We start from the raw sequence: 27,573 nt of genomic DNA, 5'->3' as shown, positions 1-27,573 counted from the left end.
ATCTGACAGATTAGAGTTTTGGGACAAAATCCCTAAGGTTGATGGGGCTATCTCTACTCTTGCTAAACATACTACTATTCCTACGGCAGATAGTACTTCCTTTAAGGATCCTTTAGATAGAAAAATTGAATCCTTTCTAAGAAAAGCATATTTGTGTTCAGGTAATTTACTTAGACCTGCTATATCTTTGGCGGATGTTGCTGCAGCTTCAACTTTCTGGTTGGGGGCTTTAGCACAACAAGTGACAGATCATAATTCTCATAGCATTGTTAATCTTCTTCAACATGCTAATAACTTTATTTGTGATGCCATCTTTGATATCATTAGGGTTGATGTCAGGTATATGTCTTTAGCTATTTTAGCTAGAAGAGCTTTATGGCTTAAAACTTGGAATGCTGATATGTCTTCTAAGTCAACTTTGCTTTCCCTTTCTTTTCAAGGTAATAAATTGTTTGGTTCTCAGTTGGATTCTATTATTTCAACTGTTACTGGAGGGAAAGGAACTTTTTTACCCCAGGATAAAAAATCTAAAGGTAAATATAGGGCTGCTAATCGTTTTCGTTCCTTTCGTCAGAATAAGGAACAAAAGCCTGATCCTTCCCCTACAGGAACGGTTTCTGTTTGGAAACCATCTCCAGTCTGGAATAAATCCAAGCCTTTTAGAAAGCCTAAGTCAGCTCCCAAGTCCACATGAAGGTGCGGCCCTCATTCCAGCCCAGCTGGTAGGGGGCAGATTACGATTTTTCAAAGAAATTTGGATCAATTCAATTCACAGTCTTTGGATTCAGAACATTGTTTCACAAGGATACAGAATAGTTTTCAAGATAAGGCCTCCTGCAAGATGATTTTTTCTTTCTCGCGTTCCAATAAATCCAGTGAAGGCTCAAGCGTTTCTGAAATGTGTTTCAGATCTAGAGTTGGCTGGAGTAATTGTGCCAGTTCCAGTTCTGGAACAGGGTCTGGGGTTTTACTCAAATCTATTCATTGTACCAAAGAAGGAGAATTCCTTCAGACCAGTTCTGGATTTAAAAATATTGAATCGTTATGTAAGAATACCAACATTCAAAATGGTAACTATAAGGACTATTCTGCCTTTTGTTCAGCAAGGGCATTATATGTCCACAATAGATTTACAAGATGCATATCTGCATATTCCGATTCATCCAGATCACTATCAGTTTCTGAGATTCTCTTTTCTAGACAAGCATTACCAGTTTGTGGCTCTGCCGTTTGGCCTAGCAACAGCTCCAAGGATTTTTACAAAGGTTCTCGGTGCCCTTCTATCTGTAATCAGAGAACAGGGTATTGTGGTATTTCCTTATTTGGACGATATCTTTGTACTTGCTCAATCTTCTCATTTAGCAGAATCTCATGCGAATCGACTTGTGTCGTTTCTTCAAGAACATGGTTGGAGGATCAATTTACCAAAGAGTTCATTGATTTCTCAGACAAGGGTAACCTTTTTAGGTTTCCAGATAGATTCAGTGTCCATGACTCTGGCTTTGACGGACAAGAGACGCCTGAAATTGGTTTCAGCTTGTCGAAACCTTCAGTCTCAATCATTCCCTTCGGTAGCCTTATGCATGGAAATTCTAGGTCTTATGACTGCTGCATCGGACGCGATCCCCTTTGCTCGTTTTCACATGCGACCTCTTCAGCTCTGTATGCTGAACCAGTGGTGCAGAGATTATACAAAGATATCACAATTAATATCTTTAAAACCGATTGTACGACACTCTCTGACTTGGTGGACAGACCACCATCGTTTAGTTCAGGGGGCTTCTTTTGTTCTTCCGACCTGGACTGTGATCTCAACAGATGCAAGTCTGACAGGTTGGGGAGCTGTATGGGGGTCTCTGACAGCACAGGGGGTTTGGGAATCTCAGGAGGCGAGATTAACATTTTGGAACTCCGTGCGATTTTCAGAGCTCTTCAGTCGTGGCCTCTTCTAAAGAGAGAATCGTTCATTTGTTTTCAGACGGACAATGTCACAACCGTGGCATATGTCAATCATCAAGGAGGGACTCACAGTCCTCTGGCTATGAAAGAAGTATCTCGAATACTTGCATGGGCGGAATCCAGCTCCTGTCTAATTTCTGCGGTTCACATCCCAGGTATAGACAATTGGGAAGCGGATTATCTCAGTCGCCAAACGTTACATCCGGGCGAATGGTCTCTTCACCCAGAGGTATTTCTTCAGATTGTTCAAATCTGGGGTCTTCCAGAAATAGATCTGATGGCTTCTCATCTAAACAAGAAGCTTCCCAGGTATCTGTCCAGATCCAGGGATCCTCAGGCGGAAGCAGTGGATGCATTGTCACTTCCCTGGAAGTATCATCCTGCCTATATCTTTCCGCCTGTAGTTCTTCTTCCAAGAGTGATCTCCAAGATTCTAAAGGAGCGTTCGTTTGTTCTGCTGGTGGCTCCAGCATGGCCTCACAGGTTTTGGTATGCGGATCTTGTTCGGATGGCTACTTGCCAACCGTGGACTCTTCCGTTAAGACCAGACCTTCTATCGCAAGGTCCTTTTTTCCATCAGGATCTCAAATCATTAAATTTGAAGGTATGGAGATTGAATGCTTGATTCTCAGTCATAGAGGTTTCTCTGACTCCGTAATTAATACTATGTTACAGGCTCGTAAATCTGTGTCTAGGAAGATATATTATCGAGTCTGGAAGACTTACATTTCTTGGTGTTCTTCTCATCATTTTTCTTGGCATTCTTTTAGAATTCCTAGAATTTTACAGTTTCTTCAGGATGGTCTGGATAAAGGTTTGTCTGCAAGTTCCTTGAAAGGACAAATTTCTGCTCTTTCTGTGCTGTTTCACAGAAAGATTGCTAATCTTCCTGATATTCATTGTTTTGTACAGGCTTTGGTCCGTATAAAACCTGTCATTAAGTCAATTTCTCCTCCTTGGAGTTTGAATTTGGTTCTGGGGGCTCTTCAAGCTCCTCCGTTTGAACCTATGCATTCTATGGATATTAAATTACTTTCTTGGAAAGTTTTGTTTCTTTTGGCCATCTCTTCTGCTAGAAGAGTTTCTGAATTATCTGCTCTTTCTTGTGAGTCTCCTTTTCTGATTTTTCATCAGGATAAGGTGGTGTTGCGAACTTCATTTAAATTTTTACCTAAGGTTGTGAATTCTAACAACATTAGTAGAGAAATTGGGGTTCCTTCATTGTGTCCTAATCCTAAGAATTCTAAGGAGAGATTGTTACAGAATGTAGTTAGAGCTTTGAAATATTATGTTGAAGCTACTAAAGATTTCCGAAAGACTTCTAGTCTATTTGTTATCTTTTCCGGTTCCAGGAAAGGCCAGACGGCTTCTGCCATTTCTTTGGCGTCTTGGTTAAAGTCTTTGATTCATCATGCTTATGTTGAGTCGGGTAAAACTCCGCCTCAAGGTATTACAGCTCATTCTACTAGGTCAGTTTCTACTTCCTGGGCGTATAGGAATGAAGCTTCGGTTGATCAGATTTGCAAAGCAGCAACTTGGTCTTCTTTGCATACTTTTACTAAATTCTACCATTTTGATGTGTTTTCTTCTTCTGAAGCAGTTTTTGGTAGAAAAGTACTTCAGACAGCTGTTTCAGTTTGATTCTTCTGCTTATATTTTCAGTTTTTTTCATCATAAGATTGAAACTTTATTTTGGGGTGTGGATTATTTTTCAGCGGAATTGGCTGTCTTTATTTTATCCCTCCCTCTCTAGTGACTCTTGCGTGGAAGTTCCACATCTTGGGTATTGATATCCCATACGTCACTAGCTCATGGACTCTTGCTAATTACATGAAAGAAAACATAATTTATGTAACTTACCTGATAAATTCATTTCTTTCATATTAGCAAGAGTCCATGAGGCCCACCCTTTTTGTGGTGGTTATGATTTTTTTGTATAAAGCACAATTATTCCAATTCCTTATTTTTTATGCTTTCGCACTTTTTTCTTATCACCCCACTTCTTGGCTATTCGTTAAACTGATTTGTAGGTGTGGTGAGGGGTGTATTTGTAGGCATTTTGAGGTTTGGGAAACTTTGCCCCTCCTGGTAGGAATGTATATCCCATACGTCACTAGCTCATGGACTCTTGCTAATATGAAAGAAATGAATTTATCAGGTAAGTTCTTACATAAATTATGTTTTTCTATATGCTATTGCGTCGGCACGCAGAGTTTCTGAAATGGCTGCCTTGCAATGTGAGCCTCCTTATCTGGTGTTCCACACTGATAAGGCTGTCCTATGTACCCGTTTAGGTTTTCTTCCTAAGGTGGTGTCTGATCGTAACATCAATCAGGAGATTGTGGTTCCTTCCTTATATCCTAATCCTTCTTCTTCGAAGGAATGTTTACTTCATAATCTGGATGTGGATCGAGCTTTGACGTTTCATCTTCAAACTACTAAGGATTTTAGACAAACTTCTTCCTTGTTTGTTATCTACTCTGGGAAGTGTAAGGGTCTGAAGGCCTCTTCGACTTCCTTATCTTTTTGGTTGAAGAGTCTTATACGCTTATCTTACGAGTCAGCGGGACTTAGACCTCCTCAGAGGATTATGACTCATTCCACTAGAGCGGAGGCTTCCTCTTGGGCCTTTATGAACGAGGCCTCTATGGATCAGATTTGTGAGGCGGCTACCTGATCCTCCTTAGATACTTTTTCAAAATTCTACAAATTTGACGTTTTTTCTTCGGCTGAACCAGCTTTTGGGAGAAAGGTTTACAGGCGGTGGTGCCCTCAGATTAGTGTCCGCATTTCTTTTACCCCTCTTGTCATCATTCAGTGTCCTCTAGAGCTTGGGTATAGTTTTCCCAACAGTAAGGAATGATGCCGTGGACTCTCCTCATATTAAGAAGGAAAACATAAATTATGCTTACCTGATAATTTAACTTCCTTCTGTATGAGGAGAGTCCACGGCCCTCGCCCGTATACTCCGATGTGCGGACCACAATTTGTTTTCTCTTCCGGCACCATTCATACCCTGATATTTCTCCTACTGTTCCTTGTTCCCTTGGCATAATGACTGGGATATGATGGAAGTGGGGGAGTATTTAAGCTTTTGGCTGGGGTGTCTTTGCCTCCTCCTGGTGGCCAGGTTCAGTATTTCCCAACAGTAAGAAATTATGCGTGGACTCTCCTCATACAGAAGGAAATTTAAATTATCAGGTAAGCATAATTTATGTTTTTACTTTAGAGATCATTTAATTTTTTTAATGACTCAAATTATTTGACACTAGTTGCTATCCACACACTTGTTAAGAATTGGTGATTTAGATTGCTTAGCACTTAAAGGGCTATTTGTAGTAGAATAAGTTTTTTGCTCCTATTCATTAGAGCATGTAACTGTATCACTAGCAACCCTGCAATTCTGTGTTTAACCCCTCAACAGGAGCTGCAGAGAACTGCTGCCCCCAACAGAAACTGTTGATGAGCCAATCATCAGCAGTAATAGTGCAGCTGGATTGTGTGACTTCAGCTGCTGATTGGTTTACCCCCCGGATCTCCTCGGGATCAGCATTTCTCTGCTGTTTCCGAGCGATACTTTAACTATGTGTTTAACCCATTTGCAGAGGTAAACACATAGACTTGCAGGGTTGCTAGTGCTGGTTAGAGCAGGTCATTTTTCCACTATAATGCTCCTTTATACCCAAAGTATTTTACAAATTGTGATAACAAGAAATGTTAAACAAAGTGTCACAAATCTAGAATTGTTTTTACTTTAAACTCTAAATGGTGTTTTCTTTCAGGATGGAATCTATTATGAAGATGGAATCTGACTTTACAAACTGTCACAAATTTCTTGTAAAAGTACTAAACAAAGCTGTCTGTAGAGGATCTTTTCCCCACTGTGAGTACATTGTATGTTATTTTGTGCAAGTGAACAATATATTCTGTGTCTTATTTGCTTTAATATTTATATTTCCTTCCTAAGATAGGGAGAGTCCACGGCTTCATTCCTTAATGTTGGGAAATACAACACCTGACCACCAGGAGGAGGCAAAGACACCCCAGCCAAAGGCTTAAATATCCCTCCCACTTCCTCATTACCCCAGTCATTCTTTGCCTTTCGTCACTTTGAGCCTCTGCATTCCGTTGACATTAAATTGTTATCTTGGAAGATTGTCTTTTTTTATTGGCTATTGCCTCTGCGCGCAGTTTCTGAGATCTCTGATTTGCAATGTGAGCCCCCTTATCTGATTTTTCATGCAGATAAGGCAGTTTTATGTACTACATTAGGTTTTCTTCCTAAGGTTGTGTCAGATCGCAACATCAATCAGGAGTTTATTTTAATGTAAGTGCTTATATGTTATTGCACTATTTGTCACGGATTAAAATCTTTAAGCTGTTTTTGTGCTTCTCCTACTGTTTTTCGTAGCACATCATCCCCTCTGGTTGTTTGGGAAATACTATTGAATGAGGGCTGCATCAGCTGATAGAGACTAAGTCGCACTATTCTACCGGGACTTTTGTCACTTACAATTAGGACTGCAGTGACATTTGTATGGACAATCTGTGCTACTTGGTAATATTGTGTTTTAATCAATTATTATTATTATCGTTATTGTTATTAGTTCATTTTTCACTGAGCATATTAGAGGATTTTACATTACACACTGTCTATAATAGACATTGCATAGTGTAATTCACGTTAGGGAGATTTTCTAGGGTGTTAGCGCTGATTTACTTTAGTTTCTGTTGTTATATCAATCAGGAGTTTGTGGTTCCTTCCTTGTGTCCTAATCCTTCTTCATCGAAGGAACGCTTACTTCACAATTTGGATGTGGTTCGTGCCTTGAAGTTCTATCTTTAGGCTACTAAGGAGTTTAGACAATCTTCCTCTTTGTTTGTTGTCTATTCAGGGAAACGTAAGGGGCAGAAGGGGCTACTTCGACTTCCCTATCGTTTTGGTTAAGGAGTGTCATCCGCTTAGCTTACGAGACAGCGGGACATCGTCCTCCTGAGAGGATAACGGCTCATTCCACTAGAGCAGTGGCTTTCTCTTGGGCCTTTAAGAACGAGGCCTCTATGGATCAGATTTGTAAGGCGGCTACCTGGTCCTCCTTACATACTTTCATCTAAAGGGGAGGAGAGTCCACGGCTTCATTCTTTACTTGAGAGAAATAAGAACCTGGCCACCAGGAGGAGGCAAAGACACCCCTGCCAAATGCTTAAATACCTCCCCCACTCCCCAGTCATTCTTTGCCTTTCGTCACAGGAGGATGGCAAAGAAGTGTCGGAAGATTCAGAGTAGTCTCTTATGGGGGGTAGTACTCTTCGGAATGGGACTGGAGTTTAAAGTAGTCCTGTCAGCCTCTCAATGAGATAACAGCTCCATAAGCAATCAGCGTTGACAAGTTTCGCTGCCTGCTTTCTGCACTCAAGTCCATGTCACACTTGAAGGGTCGTGTTCCTGTTCCACGGCATAGATTCTGGTAAGATCGTTTCATTTTATTCATAATGATAACGGAGAAGACAGGGTCACAGTGTGACACCTTTATCTTTATAGAATCAAGGTTTAATATTCCTGGAAGGGGGATTATTGAACAGGGGGGGTTTATACATAATATGTTTATTTGTGTCATTGCTGCGTTATGTGCAAGATGAGGCTCTGGCAATGGTGGAACTGGCAGGTTCTCTTCCGGGAGTATTTGCACGGCCATTATGGCACGTTTTTTTCCCCTAGTGTAGGGGCGGTCCTGCGAGACACTCCATGTGACCAGGTGTGTCCTAGGCCACTTCCTCTGCTTGACTGGCGGCGCAAGAGACAAAGCGGTTTCTGTAGTCCGGGTCATAGGAGGTGGTGAGTACCCCGGCCATTGGAGGTTTATAAAGGTACACTTTTTTTTATTAAAATCTAGTCCATAATAAAAGCGCAAGCTATGGAGGACTCTGATGCGTTAGAGGGTACTCCCTCTTTAACAAAGTCTCATACCTGTGTTTATTGTGAGGAGGTTCTGGTAGATGAGCCTGTTCAACTATGTTCCACATGCCTTGATAATGTTGTGACATCTAAAAATAGGAGGATGTCTAGTACTACTGAGCCGTCCACCTCTGAGGGTTCTCCGTCCCGTGAGGTGCGTTCCCTGCATCCATCTCCTATTGCACATGCAGCGCCCCAGTGGTCCAACCATTACTCCTACGGGAGAGCTTCATTGGCCTTCAGATTTTGCGGATCAATTGCAAACGGCGGTATCAAAGGTGATTCATGCTTTACCACATTCTGCTAAGCGCAAGCGTAGGACGCATCTTGGCGGTCCGGCCCAGGGGTTCTCTATGCCTATGGTAATATTAGAGGCGTTATCTGCTGATGAGGCCCAATCCGACTCTTCGGAGGAGGCCCCTTCTGGGTCGGAAACCTTGTCATCTAGGCCTCCGGCTGTGGAGGAGCCTGACTTTAGGTTTAGGATAGAGAATTTGCACTTTTTGCAGAAGCAAGTGCTTGCTACTCTGGAGGTACCGGAACCGAAGCTTCCATAGGTACCTTCAATTCTTAAGCTTGATAAAGTATACAAGGACAGGGTGGTACCTCAGACCTTCCTGGTTCCCGTTAAGATGGCTAATATTATTAAGAATGAATGGGAGCGATTAGGTTCTTCGTTTTCCCGTTCTTCTTCCTTTAAGAAACTGTTCCCCGTTCCGGACTCTCAGCTCGAGCTATGGAGGACTATCCCTAAAGTGAATGGTGCCATCTCTACGCTTGCAAAGCGGATGACTATTCCACTTGAGGATAGTTCGTCGTTTAAAGAGCCCATGGATAAAAAGTTGGAAAACATGTTAAGAAAGATGTTTCAGCACACGGGGTTTGTTTTTTCTTCTTAAATGGAAAGAGTCCACAGCTGCATTCATTACTTTTGGGAAATAAGAACCTGGCCACCAGGAGGAGGCAAAGACACCCCAGTCAAAGGCTTAAATACTCCTCCCACTACCCTCATCCCCTATTCATTCTTTGCCTTTCGTCCCAGGAGGTTGGCAGAGAAGTGTCAGAATTTTTAATTTTTGTTTTTTGTCTCTTATGGAGGGTAGTACTCTTCGGCATGAGACAGGAGTTTGAGGTAGTCCTGTCAGTCTCTCAGTGAGGGCTTGAATGAAAGTTAGAGTCCGGAGATGCAGGGAGATTCTTTCTGCAAAGCCATCCCGACTCATGTTAACAGCTCCTCAAGCAATCGGCGTTGTTGAACTTCGCTCCACTGCCTGCTTTCTTCTCTCAAGTCCATGGCGGAGTCGATGCTACTATCCGTCACACTTGAAAGGCTGTGTTCCTGTTCTACGGCATAGATTCCGGTAAGATCGTTTCATTTTACTTTATTTCTCAATGTACTGTAATTTGAATGTTTTCTCGAGAGGCTACCACCTTGCGGGTCTATCTTATCATAAGGGTCTCAGTGAGTCTCTTTTAGTATCTTGGAATTGAGGGTTAATATCTCCTGAGGGGGTTATTGATCAGGGGGGTTTATAATCATGTTTATGTGATTCAACCTGCTTATGTGTGATGTTTACGGGCTCGTGGTTTGAAACATTAGAGGCCTTTGAAAGTGACGCGGCCTTTTGGTTAGGCACGCTTTTTTAGACTGTACGGTCCTTGTGTCAGGTGTGATTACGTTCCGTTTTCCATTTCCACATTCCCGACCGTGTGGCAAAGGAAATATTCTAGTCCGCAGGGGTCTGGTCATAGAAGGTGGTGAGTGCCCCAGCCATTGTGGGTATCAAGTGCTGTTTTTGTTTTACTACTTTAGTCCATATTTATATATCCTTTACCAGTTATGGAGGATTCTGATGCTGAGACTGTGCTAATTTCAGATTCAGTTATGGAGGATTCTGATACTGAGACTATTTTGATTTCAGATTCTGTGTCCGGTGACGAATCCGGACTGGCCTCGTTGACACAAGTCAACCAGTTTTGTTCCATATGCCATTTTAGAGCGCCTGGTTCCTCGGGCTCAGGGAATCAAGGGACAGCTAAGCCATCCGCCCCTGGGTGTCTTGTCCTCCGAGAGGGGAGTTCCCTACCAATTCATACTTCTACACATGTGGGTAACACAGTTTCCGATTCCTCCATTCAGGGTGGCGTGTTCCTCCTGGAGGTTGCAGCACGTTTTCGCTTCCACATAATGTTGGCGATTGTTCATCTGCAGAGTCTAGACGTTTATTTGAGAATGTGCTCGTGCCCTATTGTCCTGGGCCTTTCGCCTTGGGGAGGGCCTCTACAGTTCCCAGCGGGTGTAACTGTCCCTGAGTGTTGTGTCTTTATGGGCGTTAACCTCCGGGTTTACTTATATATTATTTGGTTTTGTTCCTTCGGGAACCTTCTGGGTTCTATACTCTTTGTTCTTCTTTGGAAGTTGTTTTGGACACATTAGTCCTATGTTAAAAATGTATGTTTTCTTTTTTTTTCCCCTATGAGGGAGGATTTATGCAGCTTGCCAGTTAGGACCCTGAGTGCAGGCTGGTCCTGTTGGGTTCGTTCGGCCTTGCAGCTGTTCAGACACATGGCACTGTTCTGCTCGGCTGGTTCAGTAGAAGCGCTGAGTGCTCAGGTTATCATTGGTTTACATATTCAACTAAGCATTCAAAAGGCACTGTGGGTCCCTGAGGCAGGAAGGAATGTGCCAGTCCTTATAGCCTTCAGTTATAGATGACCGGGTCAGGGGAGTTTTCCGCTGCGTCACTCTATCTGAGATCTGATATCATCAGAACCTAGAGTTTTCCTCCCCCATGCAGGGGGGGTTGGAGGGCTTAGCGCCCCATTACCGCTGGAGCGGTTTGGCCTTCAGTTTTAGGACTCTGGATTTGTCCTTCTGGGCTTGATCCAACAGCTTGTATCAGGATAGCTGTCTAGCATGCGGAAGGTTTGCAGTTTGAAACAGTTGCAGCTCTTGGCACCTTGAAGGTGTGCGCTTAAGCTGTTTATAGTGTATCTAAATGCAGCTCTTACTCTTTGACGTGTACTGTCTGTCTGAGTTATGAGACCTTTGGGTCTTCTTCCATTGTCTCAGGGAGAGTTGGATCTCCTTTTAGGGATCTGAGTTTCTGGGTGATCGTTGGTCCCTGTGGGGACTTTGTTTAGCTCAGGGTTTCCGGGAGCTGGGAAGGCTTAGCGCCTTTCTCTCCCCTGTATCCTCTGTTTGTGTGGAGGTGATGGGGAGACTAGCCCTGCTAGAAAGTTTTTTTTAACCTTGAGGTATCCCTTGTGTTCTACTGAGACTTTAAGAAGTCTCTTCATACGACTTCTCGCCTTGCTCCTTGGAGAGTTGGACTTTAGCTAGGAGTGGTTCCTTCCTTTGGGCTGGGCTTTGAGTTCTTCCCGCTATCCGGATTCTCTGGATATGCATCCATATCCCTTGTGTCTGGCTTTTTGGCCAGTTGGGGTGTTCAGTTCTAGAGTAAGGTTTGCCTGAACTATTAGGTGCCCCGACCTGTTTTTCTCCCTGAGACTTCCATCCGGTTGCTGAGGGTTCGCTTGGTTTTTTTTCCTGACCCAGTTTTGGGTTGTTTTGGAATCTTGGATCTCAAGGCTGGTTGGGGTGTTCCACGGTAGTGGAAACTTGGGCTATGTCCTTGCTCCATCTACCTGACTTGGTCATGGTTGGCCAGATTTTCTGAGTATTTATTACTCATTGCAACAAAGCAGCCCATGTAACCTAGTGGTTAGTTTATGGCTTAGCGCCTTAAGGGTTGTTGGTTCGTACTCAGCTGCTGGCTCTGGATGTCCAATTTCTGGTGTGCCTTAGGGTTGATTCTCTTGGTCAGCTTGCCAGTGTAACCCATGGATTCCCTGCTCTGCAGGCGAATGGGTTGGCTGTGTCTTTGCTTGGCAAGCTACTTTTAGGGGGGTCCTTTTCTAGGACATCTGTGTTGGGGATTTATCTTCCCATTGGCTGATAGTTTCGGGCCTTGAGGACAGTTGTTGCCCCTTCGGCCTTATCCCTTTCTTTAGGGGATGTTCTCCTCCCTATGGAGATGGAGTCCTTTGTTTTATTTTTTTAGGTCTTCTCTTGGATGGAAGGTGGAAAGGTGGGATTATTTTGTTCCCCCTGGGGTCTTGCTGGCTCCAAGTAAAACTTGTTGGGCCTTTTTTGATAGATCCTTGGGTCTACGTCCTAGTCGTCTGTTTTAGAGTCGGTTTGTATCTGTACTCTGTGGGGGTGGCTGTGCTATCCTTACCCTTGTTCCTGTACCAGTTTTCTGGATTCTTTTGTTCTCCCTGTTTTGGATCCCTGAGGCTGGGTTGGTCCAGCTGGGAGGGTCTGCAGGTCAGGATGGCCGAGCGGTCTAAGGCGCTGAGTTCAGGTCACAGTCTCCTCTGGATGTGTGAGCTTTGTTGAGTCTATCCTGTTAGCTCAGTCTGCTAGGATATAGATTTTCCTTCAACTTGCTCCATTGATTTTCAGAAGAGGGTTTACTCTTCCTTCGGACTCTGAGTGTATACTCTTTCTCGGGGGGCCTCGATTGAGGTTTTGTGTTCCCCTTTTTTAGAGACCTGTGTGTAGGTCTGGCGGCTTAGGTTGCCTGGAGCGTGCCCTGATATGGACTCTGTGTTCTCAACTCGGGGTTTTTCACCTGGAACTATTACACATTTATTCGTGGTTGAATACTTTAGTATTCTATTTTCAGACGCTGGGAGGACTTTGCCTTTCAGCTGCATTTCAGTGCTTGCAGGATGTTGGAGAGAAGACTTTTCTGTCTCTGCCCGTTTTTCGCTTGGTATAGGCGTGGCCTCCTTTCCCTGTTTGGGCCCATTTGGGTCTTTGTGAACTGGACTCACTATTGGAGGTGTTCCTTTTATGGATTAGGGGACCTTTTGGTTTCCTCGGTTCTCCTTTACCTTGTCCCCTTGGGGGTTTCGGCTGGTGTCTCCTTCATTAGTGTGGGGTGAGTTGTGGGGGACCGTCTGTTGGGCGACGGTGTCTCCTGGAGGACTGTTGGCTCAGTCGAATCCGTTTTGCGGTCTCTAGTTTGGCTTCTGGACTAGCTGCGAGTCAGTGTCCTTGGGGCTTTTCCTTTACACTTTTTCTCGGCTTCAGGCAAAGCGGGTTTTTTTTATGGGGTAGAGGTTCAGGCCTGGTGCCCTCAGTGTGAGCCGCCTATTGTACCCTCCCGTCTTGGCATTCAGTGTCCTCTATAGCTTGGGTATTGTTTTCCCAAAAGTAATGAATGCAGCTGTGGACTCTTTCCATTTAAGAAGAAAAACATAAATTATGTTTACCTGATCATTTCCTTTTCTTCTGATGGAAAGAGTCCACAGCTCCCCATACGTAATTTTTTGTGGGGCGTCCTTATTTTTTCCTTCTGGCACCTTTCACCATGATATTTCTTCTACTGTTCCTTGTTCCTCAGCAGAATGACTGGGGGATGAGGGGAGTGGGAGGAGTATTTAAGCCTTTGGCTGGGGTGTCTTTGCCTCCTCCTGGTGGCCAGGTTCTTATTTCCCAAAAGTAATGAATGCAGCTGTGGACTCTTTCCATCAGAAGAAAAGGAAATTATCAGGTAAGCATATTTTTTTAACAGTTTTTATTGAGGTTATACAGTATATAAACAGCAGTAAGGTTACAATGTAGTCAGTGACATAAGCATATGTCTAGGTAGTAGCATCTTAATGATACAAATTGTCACCAATGCACAACCAGTACATTATAAATAGAACATAGCATTGTAGAATGCAAACATAATCCTTGATAAAGAATTAACCTGTGTACTCTAAATCAAACCTCTTTTTTTTATATATATTTGGTTGCAGTTTTTAAAGCAATTTAAACTTATAATTTTCCCCTAATGGAAAGCGTAAAGATAAACTAGAGAAAATTACACCTCATATAGAAGGTGGCGGTCTCTCTTGGACCTCTGATGTTATTATGTAGTGGTTCGAGGATATAATAGGGGTTATGTAACAAATAAGAGGCATATAGGGTCACTCTTGGATCCTTAGTAATATGATACATAATTGTGACATAACTAAAATATGGAACGGCAAAGTAATAAGGAAGCAGCTTGTCACATGAGATAACAGTATAGTATAGATATCAGTATATGTGTACCAATATATTTTATAATATAAGGTAAAATTTCTATAGGGTGCATTTCCCTTCGCTTACAAAGTAAGCACTATGGAGTGTGGGGGGTTCTGGGGATATTTGAATAAAACATTTAGCAAAGATTACATTAACCAAGTAGCGGGATTTCCTAGCTATGAGAGAGGAACTGTGTTATAATAATAAGAATTGAAGGGAGAACCAACTACTTATTTATATAATGGGTGATTTTCTTGGTACTGTGATATTGAACAGTGGGCTAATCCACACCTCAGACATGAACGTCTGAAGCCAATAAAGGAGATACAAGAATACACAACACATGGGGCTTTGAATATTATCAAATTAGTTGGACAACCTGAAGAATATGTTAGGCGTCTATACTAGGGTACCATAATGAAGATTAAAAAGGAATATTTAGTCCCTATGGGGTTGGTAAAGTCGGTCGGTAGTATCTATCCTCCAATAAACTACTGTATAGCAATATGAAATCAAATTGGACTTTCATCAACAATTGTGTGGCTTACAGTATAATATAAAATAGGACGGATGCTTATCCATAGTAGTGCGGGTATATGAATGAGGTTCCAATTTGACTGATCATTAGCCAAACATTAGGGAAGATATATTGAGAAAATTGACCTAGGCGATATTAGGGTCTAGTGAAACCTATATTGACTTAGAGTTGCACATTAGCCTTCCCAATAATACATTAGGACCCACCACCTAGGTATGGGCCCACTACCTAGGCAGCAGGCAGTTCAGGTAGAATATTAAACAGGCAATTCCCAACATTGGGTTGCCAAAATATTGGTAGCGACTAAGGCTATAGAGCTTAGAGTCAGGTCACCAGCCCCATAAACTAGGTATCATTATTAATACGGAGAAGCAATAGTTAGTGTAATACTTTTAATTGGGGATGGGGTACGTCCATTAAAACAAAGAATAGCCAATATTAATCATAAGGTAGGCTCCAAGAGATGAATAACAGCTGCACAACTGTAGCCTATATATATATATATATATATATATATATATATATATACCGAAAACATAGGGCCATAGATAACTTCTTTGGGGATACTATAGGTTCAATTATACTTATTTAGTTACTAGAAACCCCTAATAGAGGTGGCAAAGAAATTGTAAAGCTTAAACCTGTAAAGTCATAGAATATAAATAGGAACCAATGTCCTGGGACTGGACTCCTAAAGGGCAAGTGATCTGAAGACCTACTTCAACAGTGCTTTGTGCGAATGCTAGTTATAATATTGAGTAAATATTACTGTAATGATAGTGAAAAAGTATATCTATAAGGCATTAGCTGTATAGAGTTCAAACAGTAAAAGTCGCAGTATGAAACACAGAATCTCGCGAAGTAGATTAGGTAGCAATGACAATTATGTCCCATCACTACTATACTGTGACTATCCACAAAACTAAACATGTTACTAAAACATGGGAGTAGCATGCATAAACTAGAAAGTACTAGGTAACAGGCTAGCAGCCGTATAAAAAAGAAAAACATTTTACAAACATACATTTCTGGCTGTAAGAGACTATTTCTCAAGTGTCCCTGGTCTTAAGGGGAAGCAGTGTTGTATATACTAACTGTAACATGAGGATCTACAAATGTGTACACACACTTATCAAGGGGTTAGTAACCCTGTTGTACCACATTTAGAGTACCTATATAAAAAGGAGCTCCGACTGAACTCTTAATGTCAAGCCAGTTTAACTTACAGTTTAAAGGGAACATGAAATGTAAAATGCCATGTACTATAAAACGTACCAATTTGGAGGTGCACCATAAAAAGCAAAGCTGGGCATGAAACATCCTTCATTGTTTCCCAGCTAAACACCACATATGACTCCTTATATAGAGCGTTACTGCCCCCCAGTGGAGAAGAGTAATCTATGCAATAGTCTCCTATGTAATCTATTTATGGTGTAATGCAAATTTACCTACATTTACAAAGTAAGTATAGAGAGATAGGTGTGAGTCTCCAGTTATGTAGCGTGTATGTCATCTAAGGGCCTGAGGTTAAATGAAAGATATAATAGAAGAGATATGTTTATTTGGAGCCAGCAAAAACATAGAACTAAGAATATTGTCCAATAATTGTTGAAACCGTTCGTCAAAGAAAAAAAAAACAGGCATAGACAGGGATAAATAGTGCCCTTAGGTGATAATGTTCTAAATCATCATACAGTGCCCAATTAGTTTCCAATTAGGGTCTATTGGCCTATCCCACGGCGGTACACAAGTTCACTTGACTCTCTTGATAAAAGATCTCCGGTGCAGTAGTCTCTTTCTTCATCCCCTGCACAGCTAGTAATATATGGCTGCTCATCGCCTGGCTGGTGTAGGTACTGAGCTCAGTCGTTTTGCAGGCAGTAAATGGGAGGAGTAGGGCCGTTAAGTCTGGCCATACCATCTCTGGGGCCTTTTCTTCAGGTAAGTTAGCTCCCCTCACAATCAGGCCACTCCGAAACTGCATGATCATATCAGGATCAAGAAACCACTCGCACCGGGTGGGCGCTTCCGTTGTCAGGTTGTTCAGACGGTAAGCCCTGCTCGATCTGTCTGCTCCGATATCGAGTGGGGCGATTGAGGTAGCAAGAGATGGCTTAATCTCTTTGTATGTATTAAATGCAATGTTTTTGCTCACCGCCTCAATAGTGGCTTGAGTTGTGTTGGTCTCCGTTGCTGCAATCCTCTTGGGGGTCATCTCCCACAACTGAGTTTCATGCCGTCCAGATAATAGTTTGGGCTCAGTATCAGACGATGTGAGCTCTAGGATCAATCTCTCATCTACCTGTAGTAATTGCTCAAGAAGGGTGTCCAGGAGACTTCCCTTATGGAAAGTCATGTCTAATAGTAATCCTCCACATGGGCCCAAAAATGGCCGCTCCGGAGAACCCCCGATCATAAGCTCCTTGAGGAGTATGTGAGTCCACACTACTTGGCAGTGTCCTTTTCAGTCTCAGAGCTACAATTTTCAATTATATGTGCCCTCAGACTAAGTGATTGCACAGAAAAAGTTAAACTGCGTTAGTTTGTGCTGTATAGCCGGAGCTATGGTGATATGCGACTGTTCAGTCTCAAAGCAGGCTCCGCCCCCCCAGGTAAGCATATTTTATGTTTTCAACCGGCAGTGGCTGTAGCTGCGGTTTCCGGAGCTGCAACATATTGGTGTGAATCCCTATGTGATATGACCGAGGGGGAAACTTCCATCGACGAGATACAGGAAAAGATTAAGGAGTTGAAGGTCACCAATTCTTTCATATGTGATGCCAATATGCAAATTATTCACCCGAATGCGAAGATATCAAGTTTTTCCATTCTAGCTCGCAGGGCTCTGTGGCTAAAATCATGGTCTGCGGACATGACCTCTAAGTCGAGATTGTTGTCCCTACCTTTTCAAGAAAAGATTTTGTTCGGTCCAGGATTGGATTCGATCATATCCACGGTTACGGGAGGCAAGGGTGCTCTTCTACCGCAGGATAAGAAGGCTAAGCTTAAGGGTTCTACCTTTCGTCCATTTCATGCGGACAAGGCCCAACGCCAGCAGCCCGCCGTGAAAGCGGATCAGTCCAAGGGAACTTGGAAGCCAGCTCAGTCTTGCAATAAGTCCAAGCAGAACAAGAAGCCCCGCTGAGTCAAAATGGGCATGAAGGGGCGGCCCCCGACTGGTCTCTGGACCAAGTAGGGGGCAGGTTATCTCTCTTCTCAGAAGCCTGGTTGCAGGACGTTCAGGACCCTTGGGTTCTGGAGGTTGTCGCCTAAGGGTGCAGGATAGGATTCAGAGCTCATCCACCAAGGGGCAGATTCCTCTTGTCAAATCTGTCTGCAAGGCCAGAAAAGAGAAAAGCATTTCTAGAGTGTGTGAGAGATCTCTCTTCTCTAGGTGTTATTGTACCGGTACCCCTGGCAGAGAGGGGTCTAGGGTATTATTCAAACCTTTTCGTGGTCCCAAAGAAGGAGGGCACATTCTGCACGATTCTAGACCTAAATTGTTTAAACAAATTTCTGGCTGTTCCATCATTCAAAATAGAAACAATCAGATCTATTCTGCCTCTAGTTCAAGAGGGACATTTCATGATGACAATAGACTTGAAGGATGATTACCTTCATGTACCAATCCACAGGGATCACTTCAGGTTCCTGAGATTTGCGTTTCTGGACCAGCACTTCCAGTTTGTGGCCCTTCCTTTTGGTCTGGCAACGGCCCCGAGAGTCTTCATGAAGGTTCTGGGGGTGCTACTTGCAGTGGCCAGATCCAGAGGCATTGCTGTGGTGCCCTATCAGGAAGACATCCTAGTCCAGGCGCCGTCATTCAGTCTCGCACAGGATCACTCGAGGGCTCTTCTTCTCCTGCTCCAATCTCACGGTTGGAAGATCAACTCAGGAAAGAGTTCCCTGATTCCCAGCAACAGGGTGGAGTTTCTGAGCACGATAATAGACTCTATATCCATGAAGATATTTCTCACAGATCAGCGACGCAGGAAGATCGCGTCCACCTGTCTGACTCTTCAGTCCTCCTCAAGTCCCTCAGGGGCCTTATGTATGGTGGTGATCGGACTCATGGTTTCCAGCATAGATGTCATTTCATTTGCCAGGTTCCATCTCATACCTCTTCAGTTGTGCATGTTGAGACAGTGGAACGGCCATCATTCAGATCTATCACAGCAGATATCCCTGGACGTTCGGACTCGGAGCTCCCTCTCTTGGTGGATCCGTCCGGAACTGAGACCGTCCTGGGAGATTGTGACCACGGACGCGAGTCTGGCAGGATGGGGAGTTGTTTGGGGTGCCAGGATGGAAACTGGCACCCCAAATATTCTGGAACTTCGAGCAATCTACAATGCTCTGAAGACGTGGCCTCCTCTGGGGAGGAGCTTCAGCTTCATCAGATTCCAGACCGATAACATTACCTCGGTGGCTTACATCAACCATCATGGGTATACGAGAAGCTCCCTAGCAATGAGGGAGGTGTCTTGGATTTTGGAATGGGCGGAGTTCCACAACTGCTCACTCTTAGCGATCCACATTCCAGGTGTGGACAACTGGGAAGCAGAATTTCTCAGCAGGCAATCCTTTTATCCGGGGGAATGTTTTCTCCACCCCGAGGTGTTTGCTGAGATTTGTCTCAGATGGGGAACGCCGGAGATAGATCTCATGGCGTCAAGACTCAATTGCAAGCTAAGCTACCCAGATACGGGTCGAGGTCAAGGGATCCCCGGGCAGATCTGATAGATGCCTTAGCGGTTCCTTGGGGATTCAACCTAGCTTACGTTTTTCCACCGTTACCGCTTCTTCCTCGTATAGTGGCCCGCATCAAGCAGGAGCAAGCTTCAGCCATTCTGATCTGGTAGAGATGTCATCCTCTCCTCCTTGGAGGTTACCCTGTCGTAGGGATCTGCTGGAACAGGGTCCCTTTCAACATCAAAATCTAAATTCTCTGAGGCTGACTGCGTGGAGATTGAACGCTTAGTCTTGGCCAGACTAGGTTTTTCTGAGAGGGTGATTGATACTCTAGTTCAGGCCAGGAAGCCGGTAACTCGTTGCATCTATCATATGGTGTGGAGGACTTGTCCTGGTGTGAGTCACATGAATATCCTTGGCATAAGGTTAAGGTATCCAGGATTCTTTCCTTTATCCAGGATGGTCTGGAGAAGGGGCTTGCCGCCAGTTCCTTAAAGGGACAGATTTCGGCATTATCAGTCTTGTTGCACAAGAGGCTCGCTGAGCTTCCTGACGTTCAGTCTTTTGTTTATGCTCTGTCTAAAATCAGGCCTGTCTTCAGACAGTCCGCTCCTTCCTGGAGCTTAAACTTAGTTCCTAAGCTATTGCAGAGGGTTCCGTTTGAACTTATGCACTCTATTGACATTAAAACTCTTTCCTGGAAGGTCCTCTTCCTGTTGGCTATTGCATCGGCACGCAGAGTTTCTGAGCTGGCGGCCTTGCAATAGGAGCCTCCTTATTTGGTTTTTCATTCCAATAAGGCTGTTCTTCGCACTGGCTTAGAGTTTCTTCCCAAGGTTGTGTCGGATTGTAACATCAATCAGGAAATAGTTGTTCCTTCTTTGAGTCCTAACCCTTCTTCTCCAAAGGAGAGGTTACTTCATAACTTGGATGTAGTTTGTGCCCTGAAGTTTTACCTTCAGGCTACTAAGGATTTCAGACAGTCTACATCTCTGTGTTGTATTCAGGGAAGCGTAAGGGCCAGAAGGCCTCTGCTACTTCTTTGTCTTTTTGGTTGAGGAGCATGATTCGCTTAGCCTACGAGACAGCGGGACGTAAACCTCCTCAGAGGATCAAGGCTCATTCCACTAGAGCTGTGGCTTCTTGGGCCTTCAAGAATGAGGCCTCTGTGGAGCAGATTTGTAAGGCGGCTACCTGGTCCTCCTTACATACTTTTTTTTTTGCCATTTTTGCTTCTGCGGTTTTTGGGAGAAAGGTTTTGCAGGCTGTGGTGCCCTCAGATTAGGGTCCGCCTTTTTGCCCTCCCATTTTTCATTCAGTGTCCTCTAGAGCTTTGGGTATTTGTTTCCCACAAGTAATGAATGAAGCCGTGGACTCTCCTCCCCTTTAGATGGAAAACATAAATTATGCTTACCTGATAATTTTGTTTCCATCGTGGGGAGGAGAGTCCACGGCTCCCGCCCTGTGCTCCTCTGGGTGGACCTAAATTGTATTTTGTTCTTCTGGCACCATTTATATACCCTGATATTTCTCCTACTGTTCCTTGTTCCCTCAACAGAATAACTCGGGGATGAGGGGAGTGGGGGAGGTATTTAAGCCTATGGTTGGGGTATCTTTGCCTCTTCCTGGTGGCCAGGTTCTTATTTCCCACAAGTAATGAATAAAGTGTGGACTCTCCACCCCACGATGGAAACTAAATGATCAGGTAAGCATAATTTATGTTTCTTTTTTTCTTTATGTTTCTTTTTTTCTATTATTAATTGCACAATATTCAAACTATGGCACAGTTTTTTTTCCTCAAGTGTCCCAAATCTTTTTTATTTCAGTGCCATGCCTTTCCTCCCAACTCCCTTGCGTGTAAGGGTTTCTGGCAGGAATATATCTATCCCGATCTTTTCTTCTCATAAGCTGGAAGAGGAGGATATTTTGGTATCACCTAAGGATAAGATTTCAGATTCAGTCAGTGTAATTCCTTCCTCTGATGCTGAAGTTGTATCCTTCAGATTTAAGCTAGACCTCCACCGTTTACTACTATGGAGTTTTTAGCTACCCTGGACAACTCTGTGCCCTCCATGGCGGAAGTTTTTCTTGTACCAGATAGGGCTGCAGGATAAGTACCAAAGAATGAGTATCCTTGAGAATAGTTGTTCCTTCCAGGATCCTATGGATAATAGGTAGAGGGGTCACTAAGGGGTTACAATGTCCTCCTGAGGTTTATATTGCTACTATTGTTAGTGCTACAGCATTATGGTTGCGTTGTCTGACTCTTTTCAACAGACTCTCCCCTCAGTATCTATTCCAGGATTGGATAAGAGCAATTAAGTGGCCATCTCTTTTATTACAGCGATTCCCTTCAGGTTAGTAATCTGGGAACTAAGATTCAGGCCTTGCCTTATGGGTCCGCAGAGCCTTATGGTTAAAATATGGATCTACAGATGAGTCATCTAAGTCCAAACTCTTGGCAGTTCCTTACAAGGGAGAGTCCTTGTTTGGGCCTGCTTTGACGGAAATTTCTGTCCTTATGGGAGGTCATTTCTTCCTCAGGATGAGAAATAAGCAAAGGGAACGTTGGAGTAAATTTCGTTCCTTTAGAGATTTCAAAGGAAATCCTTCCTCTTCCTCCTTCAAGCAGGAGGAGTCCAAGTTTTTCTGCAGACTTGACAAGTCTTGGGAAAGGTGAATGCAATCCGTAAAGCCTAATATTGAATGAAAAGGCTTGGGTTCGAGATGTTCTAGACCCATGGGCTTTGTGCCCCAAGGATACATACGACAGTTCCAGACCCTTATTTGTCCAGGACCAGGTTTTTGCCTTCAGCTTTTTCTGTAGACTAGATAAAAGGAGAAGTATTCTTACATTTGTACGGAACCTCTCCGACCTGGAAGTGGTAGTTCTGTTCCGATACAGGAAAGGGGTCTGGGATTTTATTCCAATCTGTTCGTGTTTCCCATAAGAGAGGGAACTTCAGACCAATTTTTGATCTCTAGGGTACCGTCCTTCAAGAAGGAAGTTATTCGCTCCATTATTCCTTGGGTCCATGAGGGTCAATTTATGACAATCGTGGAATTTAAGGACTCATACACGAATGTTCTCATTTACAGGGGATCATCACAAGTTTCTAAGGTTTTCCTTTCTAGACAAACTCTTTCAATTCATAGCTGTTCCTTTCTAGGCAAGCTCTAGTGGTCCAGTAGATAGATTAACCTCCTAGCAATCAGAGGGTTGGGAGCTTGAATCCGGCTGCAGCTGCTTTAAAATCTTTCCACAGCTCCCAGGATTTTCTCATTAATTCTGGGACCTCTGTTTGCAATGCTTCGATTATGGGGCATTGTAGTGGCACCTTTATCTGGACGTCATCATGGCTCAGACGCCATTCTTTCAACAGGCTGGGTCCAACACGTCAATTTGGAAAAGAGCTACTTAGTTTAAAATTCAAGGGTATTTTTCTTTGGAATACTAATAAGATTTCTATCAATGAATATTTTTCTGACAGATGTCAGAAATTCAAAGATTTTTATTCTGGTCTTGTTCTGCAGTCCACTCCTCGACCATCAGTGGTTCAGGTGGAGGTAATCGGACTGATGGTGGCCATCATACTTTTGCTAGTTTCACCTCCGACCTCTGCAGTTTTACATTCTCAGACAATGGAACAGAGATTATGAGGACCTGTCTCCTCAAATAATTCTGGAACAGAAGACAAGGTTTTCTCTTCAATGGTGGTTGCCTCTAGTTTAACTTTCCCAGGGATCCTGCTTTCGCAGACCTTATTGGGTTATTGTGACAATAGACTCTTCTAGGAGGGGAAGCAGTCTGGGGCTCCCTAGAGGCTTGGGGAGCTTGGACTCAGTTAGTCTGTTCTTCCTATAAACATTATGGAGCTGAGAGCAATTTTAAATGTCCCTCTGGCCTGACCCCAGTTAGCCTCGGTGCAGTTTTTTCAGGTATCGAACAACATAACTTCAGTGGCTTCCATTTCTCATCAGGAAGGAACGAGGAGTTCCTTAGCGATGACAGAGGTCACAAAAATAATCAGTGGGCGGAACCCACTCAGATAAGGTAGTTTTACGTTCCACTCTTGCTGTCTGTCGACGATCCACATCCCAAGGGTGGACAACTGGGAAGCGGACTTCCTGAGCAGGCCTTTCATCCGGGGGAGTGGGAACTTCTTGCGCAAGTATTCTGAGGCCTGATTCTCAAATGGGGTCAGCCGGAATTGGATCTCATGGTATTCCGACAGAATGCCAAACACCCGAGATGCAGGTCGAGGTCAAGGGACCCCCAGGCGGAGCTGCTAGATGCTCTGGCAGTCCCTTGGACCTTCAGTCTAGCATACCTATTTCCTCTGTTTGCTCTTCTTCCTTGGGTCATTGCTCGAATCAAACAGGAGAGGGCCTCAGTGATCCTCATAGCACCGGCGTGGCCTAACAGGATTTGGTATGCAGATCTGGTGGAGATGGCATCTCTGCCACCTTGGAAACTTCCATTGAGGAAGGACCTTCTACTTCAAGGGCCCTTCCTTCACCCAAATCTAGTTTCTCTGCACTGACTGCTTGGAGATTGAACGCTTAATTTTATCCAAGTGGGGGGTTTCTGACTCGGTCATAGAGACCATGATTCAGGCTCGTAAGCCTGTAACTAGAAGGGTTTACCATAATATTTGGTGTAAATATCTCTATTGGTGTGAATCCAAGGGCTACTCATGGAGTAGAGTTAGGATTCTTAGAATTTTGTCTTTTCTCCAAGAAGGTTTGGAGGAAGGTTTATCGACAAGTTCTCTAAAGGGTCAAATCTCTGCATTATCTATTTTGTTACACAAACGTCTGGTGGATGTCCCAGATGTACAATCATTTTGTCAGGCCTTGATCAGGATCAGGCCTGTGTTCAAGCCAGTTACTCCTCCATGGAGTCTTAATTTAGTTCTCAAACTTCAAGGGGCTCCGTTTGAGCCTATGCATTCCTTAGATATAAGTGATTATCTTGGAAAGTTTTATTTTTTGTTGCTATTTCTTTTGCTCTTAGAGCTCTCGGCATTGCAGTACGAGTCTCCTTATCTTATTTTCCAATCAGATAAGGTAGTTGTACGTACTAAATTAGGATTTAGGATCTTCCTAAGGTTGTTTCTGACCGGAACATTAATCAGGGGATTGTTGTTCCTTCTTTGTGTCCTAATCCTTCTCCCCAGAAGAAACGACTTCTGTACAATACAATTTGGACGTGGTCCGTACTCCAAGGTTTTCCTGCAGATGACTAATGACTTTCGTCTGTCTTCTTCTTGGTTTGTGATTTTCTCAGGAAAACTTAAGGGACAGAAATCTACGGCTACTTCTCTTACTTTTTGACTGAAGAGTATCATACGTTTTGCATATGAGACTGCTGGGAAGCAACCTCCTGAGAGGGTTATGGCTCATTCCAAGAGGACTGTTGCTTCCTCATGGGCATTCAAAAATGAAGCTTCTGTGGAAAAGATTTGCAAGGTTACAGCTTGGTCTTCTCTTCACACTTTTTCAAAATTTTACAAATTTGATACTTTTGCCTCGGCTGAGGCCATTTTTTGGGAGAAAGGTTCTTCAAGCAGTGGTGCCTTCCGTTTAGGTTCCCTGTCTTGTCCCTCCCGTATCATCTGTGTACTCTAGCTTTGGTATTGAATCCCATTAGTAATTAAGATGATCCGTGGACTCATCGTATCATAAAAAAGAAAAGAAAATTTATGCTTTCCTGATAAATTTATTTCTTTTTTGACACGATGAGTCCATAGCCCGCCCTGTTCTTATAAGACAGGTTGTGGGTTATTGTAAACTCCAGACACCTCTGCACCTTGACTTTTCCTTTCTTTCCTTAACTTCGGTCGAATGACTGGAGTGGGAGGGAAGGGAGGAGCTATTTAACAGCTCTGCTGTGGTGCTCTTTGCCGCCTCCTGCTGACCGGGAGGTGAATATCCCATTAGTAATTAAGATGATCCGTGGACTCATCGTGTCAAAAAAGAAATTTATCAGGTAAGCATAAATTTTCTTTTTTTCTAATTTTTACAAGTTTGATGTTTTTGCTTCGGCTGAAGCAGCTTTCAGGAGAAAAGTTTTGCAGGCTGTGGTGCCCTCAGAATAGGGTCCGCCTCTTCCTTTTTGTTCCCTCCCGTTATTCATTCAGTGTCCTCTGGAGCTTGGGTATAGTTTTCCCAACAGTAAGGAATGAAGCCGTGGACTCTCCCTATCTTAGGAAGGAAAACATAATTTATGCTTACCAGATAAATTCCTTTCCTCCACGGCCCCCACACTTTTTTTTTTCTTGTCTATGGGTGGTCCGCTATTTATTTTTTTCTTCTGGCACCATTTATACCCTAACGTTTCTCCTACTTTTCCTTGTTCCCTCGGCAGAATGACTGGGGTAATGAGGAAGTGTGAGGGATATTTAAGCCTTTGGCTGGGGTGTCTCTGCCTCCTCCTGGTGGCCAAATGTTGTTGTATTTCCCAAAAGTAAGGAATGAAGCCGTGGACTCTCCCATCCGGAAGAAAAGGAATTTATCTGGTAAGCATAAATTATGTTTTCACTCTTATTTCTCTCACTTAATATGTCAGCACATTAAAGAGACAATGAAGTCAAATGTATTTTTTATGAATCCGATAGAGCATGCAGATAAAAATAATACATTTTACTTCTATCAAATTGTGCAGTTTTTTTATATGTACACTTTCTCTTTCTAAGGCACCAGCCTTTTGTGTCTGTTTTAAGATACAGGGGGCAGCTATTAGAGGAAATTTAAAAACTGTCACACAAAAAAATAATCTGCTACTTATTTGAAATTCAGAGTGCACTGTTTTCTCTAATGCATTTGCAATGCTGTTGTATTTAATGTATGTTTAAGCTTTTAGCTATTAATTAGATCTAACTAACTTGGAGAGAAAAGGAACTTCTTAGAGACCTTTTTCCTTACATGCCCCAACTTCCAGGCTTTATTTCTACCATTTTGGTGGGGTAATTATGTTCCAGTGCACATTTTACAGACTATATTGTATAAGGTAAAGGACTGCACTGCTCTTTGGGGTTACTAAACACTAATTGTTGTGCCACATTTACACAAACTATCACAGGTAACTATAGGGTGTTTCTGAAAATTAAAAAAAGTTTCCAATTTACTTCTATTATGTACTTTGTTTCCAAGGTATTCTTTGTTTAAGACATACCTAGGTAGTTGTCTGGAGCACTAAATGGCAGAGAATAGTACTGCCATCTAGGGCTCTTGCAAATGGATAACATTATTGTAAAATATCTGCCATATAGTGGACCAGAGACGTGCATGCTATTTATTTTACATCTCTGCTTTTCAACAAAAGATACCAAAAAAGAAGAAAAATTGATAAGAGGTTAATTGGAAAGTTGTTTAAAGTTGCATGCAAAATCTTTGGGTTTCATGTCCCTTTAACAATGCTGCCATCTAGTGCTCAAAAGTATTCTTGCAAAACTGCTATATTATAGTTCTCAAGGCACTTGTTACCGTCCTTGGTATACTTTTCAACAAAGAATACCATGGGAACCAAGTACATTTGATCATAAAGTAATCTGGAAACGTTTTGAAATGTAATCCTTTATCTGACTCATGAAAGAAGAATGTTGGTTTTCTTTTCATGATCCTATAACATGATCTCCACTGTCACCGTATCTGTGTTGAATATGCAAAAAATATATAAATAATAATAAAACAATATATATTATCTACAAATTCCATATTGCTTTTCTTCTTTTCACAGTGGAATCTCTTGCATTGTCATTGATGGCCGGAATGGAACAAAGTTAACCATGTCAAGAACATCCTGGCTTTCTATGTGTCTTGTGGAACTATGCCAGACTATGGGGATGTTTGTGTGCATACGCTTAGCATACATGAGAACCATACAATTTGTACTTTTTTAACAATTGTATGAAGAGTAAAACAAACATATTACAGTGTAAACCATTCTAAATATATAAATATGTATATATAGTAGTTAAGATTGTATGTTCACTTTTGAACTATGTATTTATATAGGTGTATAATATGCAATGTTTTATCTGTATAGAAAATTATTTTATAATGAAATCTATTTAATAAAGATTATTTTTTTTCTAAACCGAGCACAGCTTTTATTTATCACAAAGGACTGATGATTCATTTAGTTAGTGTAACAGTTGGTTTTCAGAGTTTTGGAGAGGATCCAAGTGTTGATCTAGCAATTGCCATGTTCAGCTGTAAGTGTTTGGCTCTGAATGACTATTAAACACTGTAGTTTGTTTTATTTATTGCAGAGTTTTTCACATGAAAAATAGTTTACATGTCTTAAGAACCCATAATACTTTATATAATCTGTATTTA

The 27,573-nt window shown here is 42.8% G+C and overlaps 1 protein-coding gene across 1 annotated transcript in view; it reads left to right on the top strand.

The window, feature by feature from the left end:
• Positions 1–27,331, top strand: part of TUBGCP5 (tubulin gamma complex associated protein 5) — a 128,004-nt gene extending 100,673 nt beyond the window's left edge. The window contains exons 22-23 of the mRNA XM_053705463.1: positions 5,742–5,842; positions 26,972–27,331. Coding sequence (XP_053561438.1) covers positions 5,742–5,842; positions 26,972–27,018 — 148 coding nt within the window. The 3' untranslated portion in view covers positions 27,019–27,331. The remainder of the gene's footprint in view (positions 1–5,741; positions 5,843–26,971) is intronic.
• Positions 27,332–27,573: the final 242 nt, after the last annotated feature.

Source organism: Bombina bombina, chromosome 3, assembly GCF_027579735.1.
Source record: "Bombina bombina isolate aBomBom1 chromosome 3, aBomBom1.pri, whole genome shotgun sequence".
Classification (NCBI taxonomy): Eukaryota; Metazoa; Chordata; class Amphibia; order Anura; family Bombinatoridae; genus Bombina; species Bombina bombina.
This window is presented reverse-complemented; position numbering and strand designations above follow the sequence as displayed.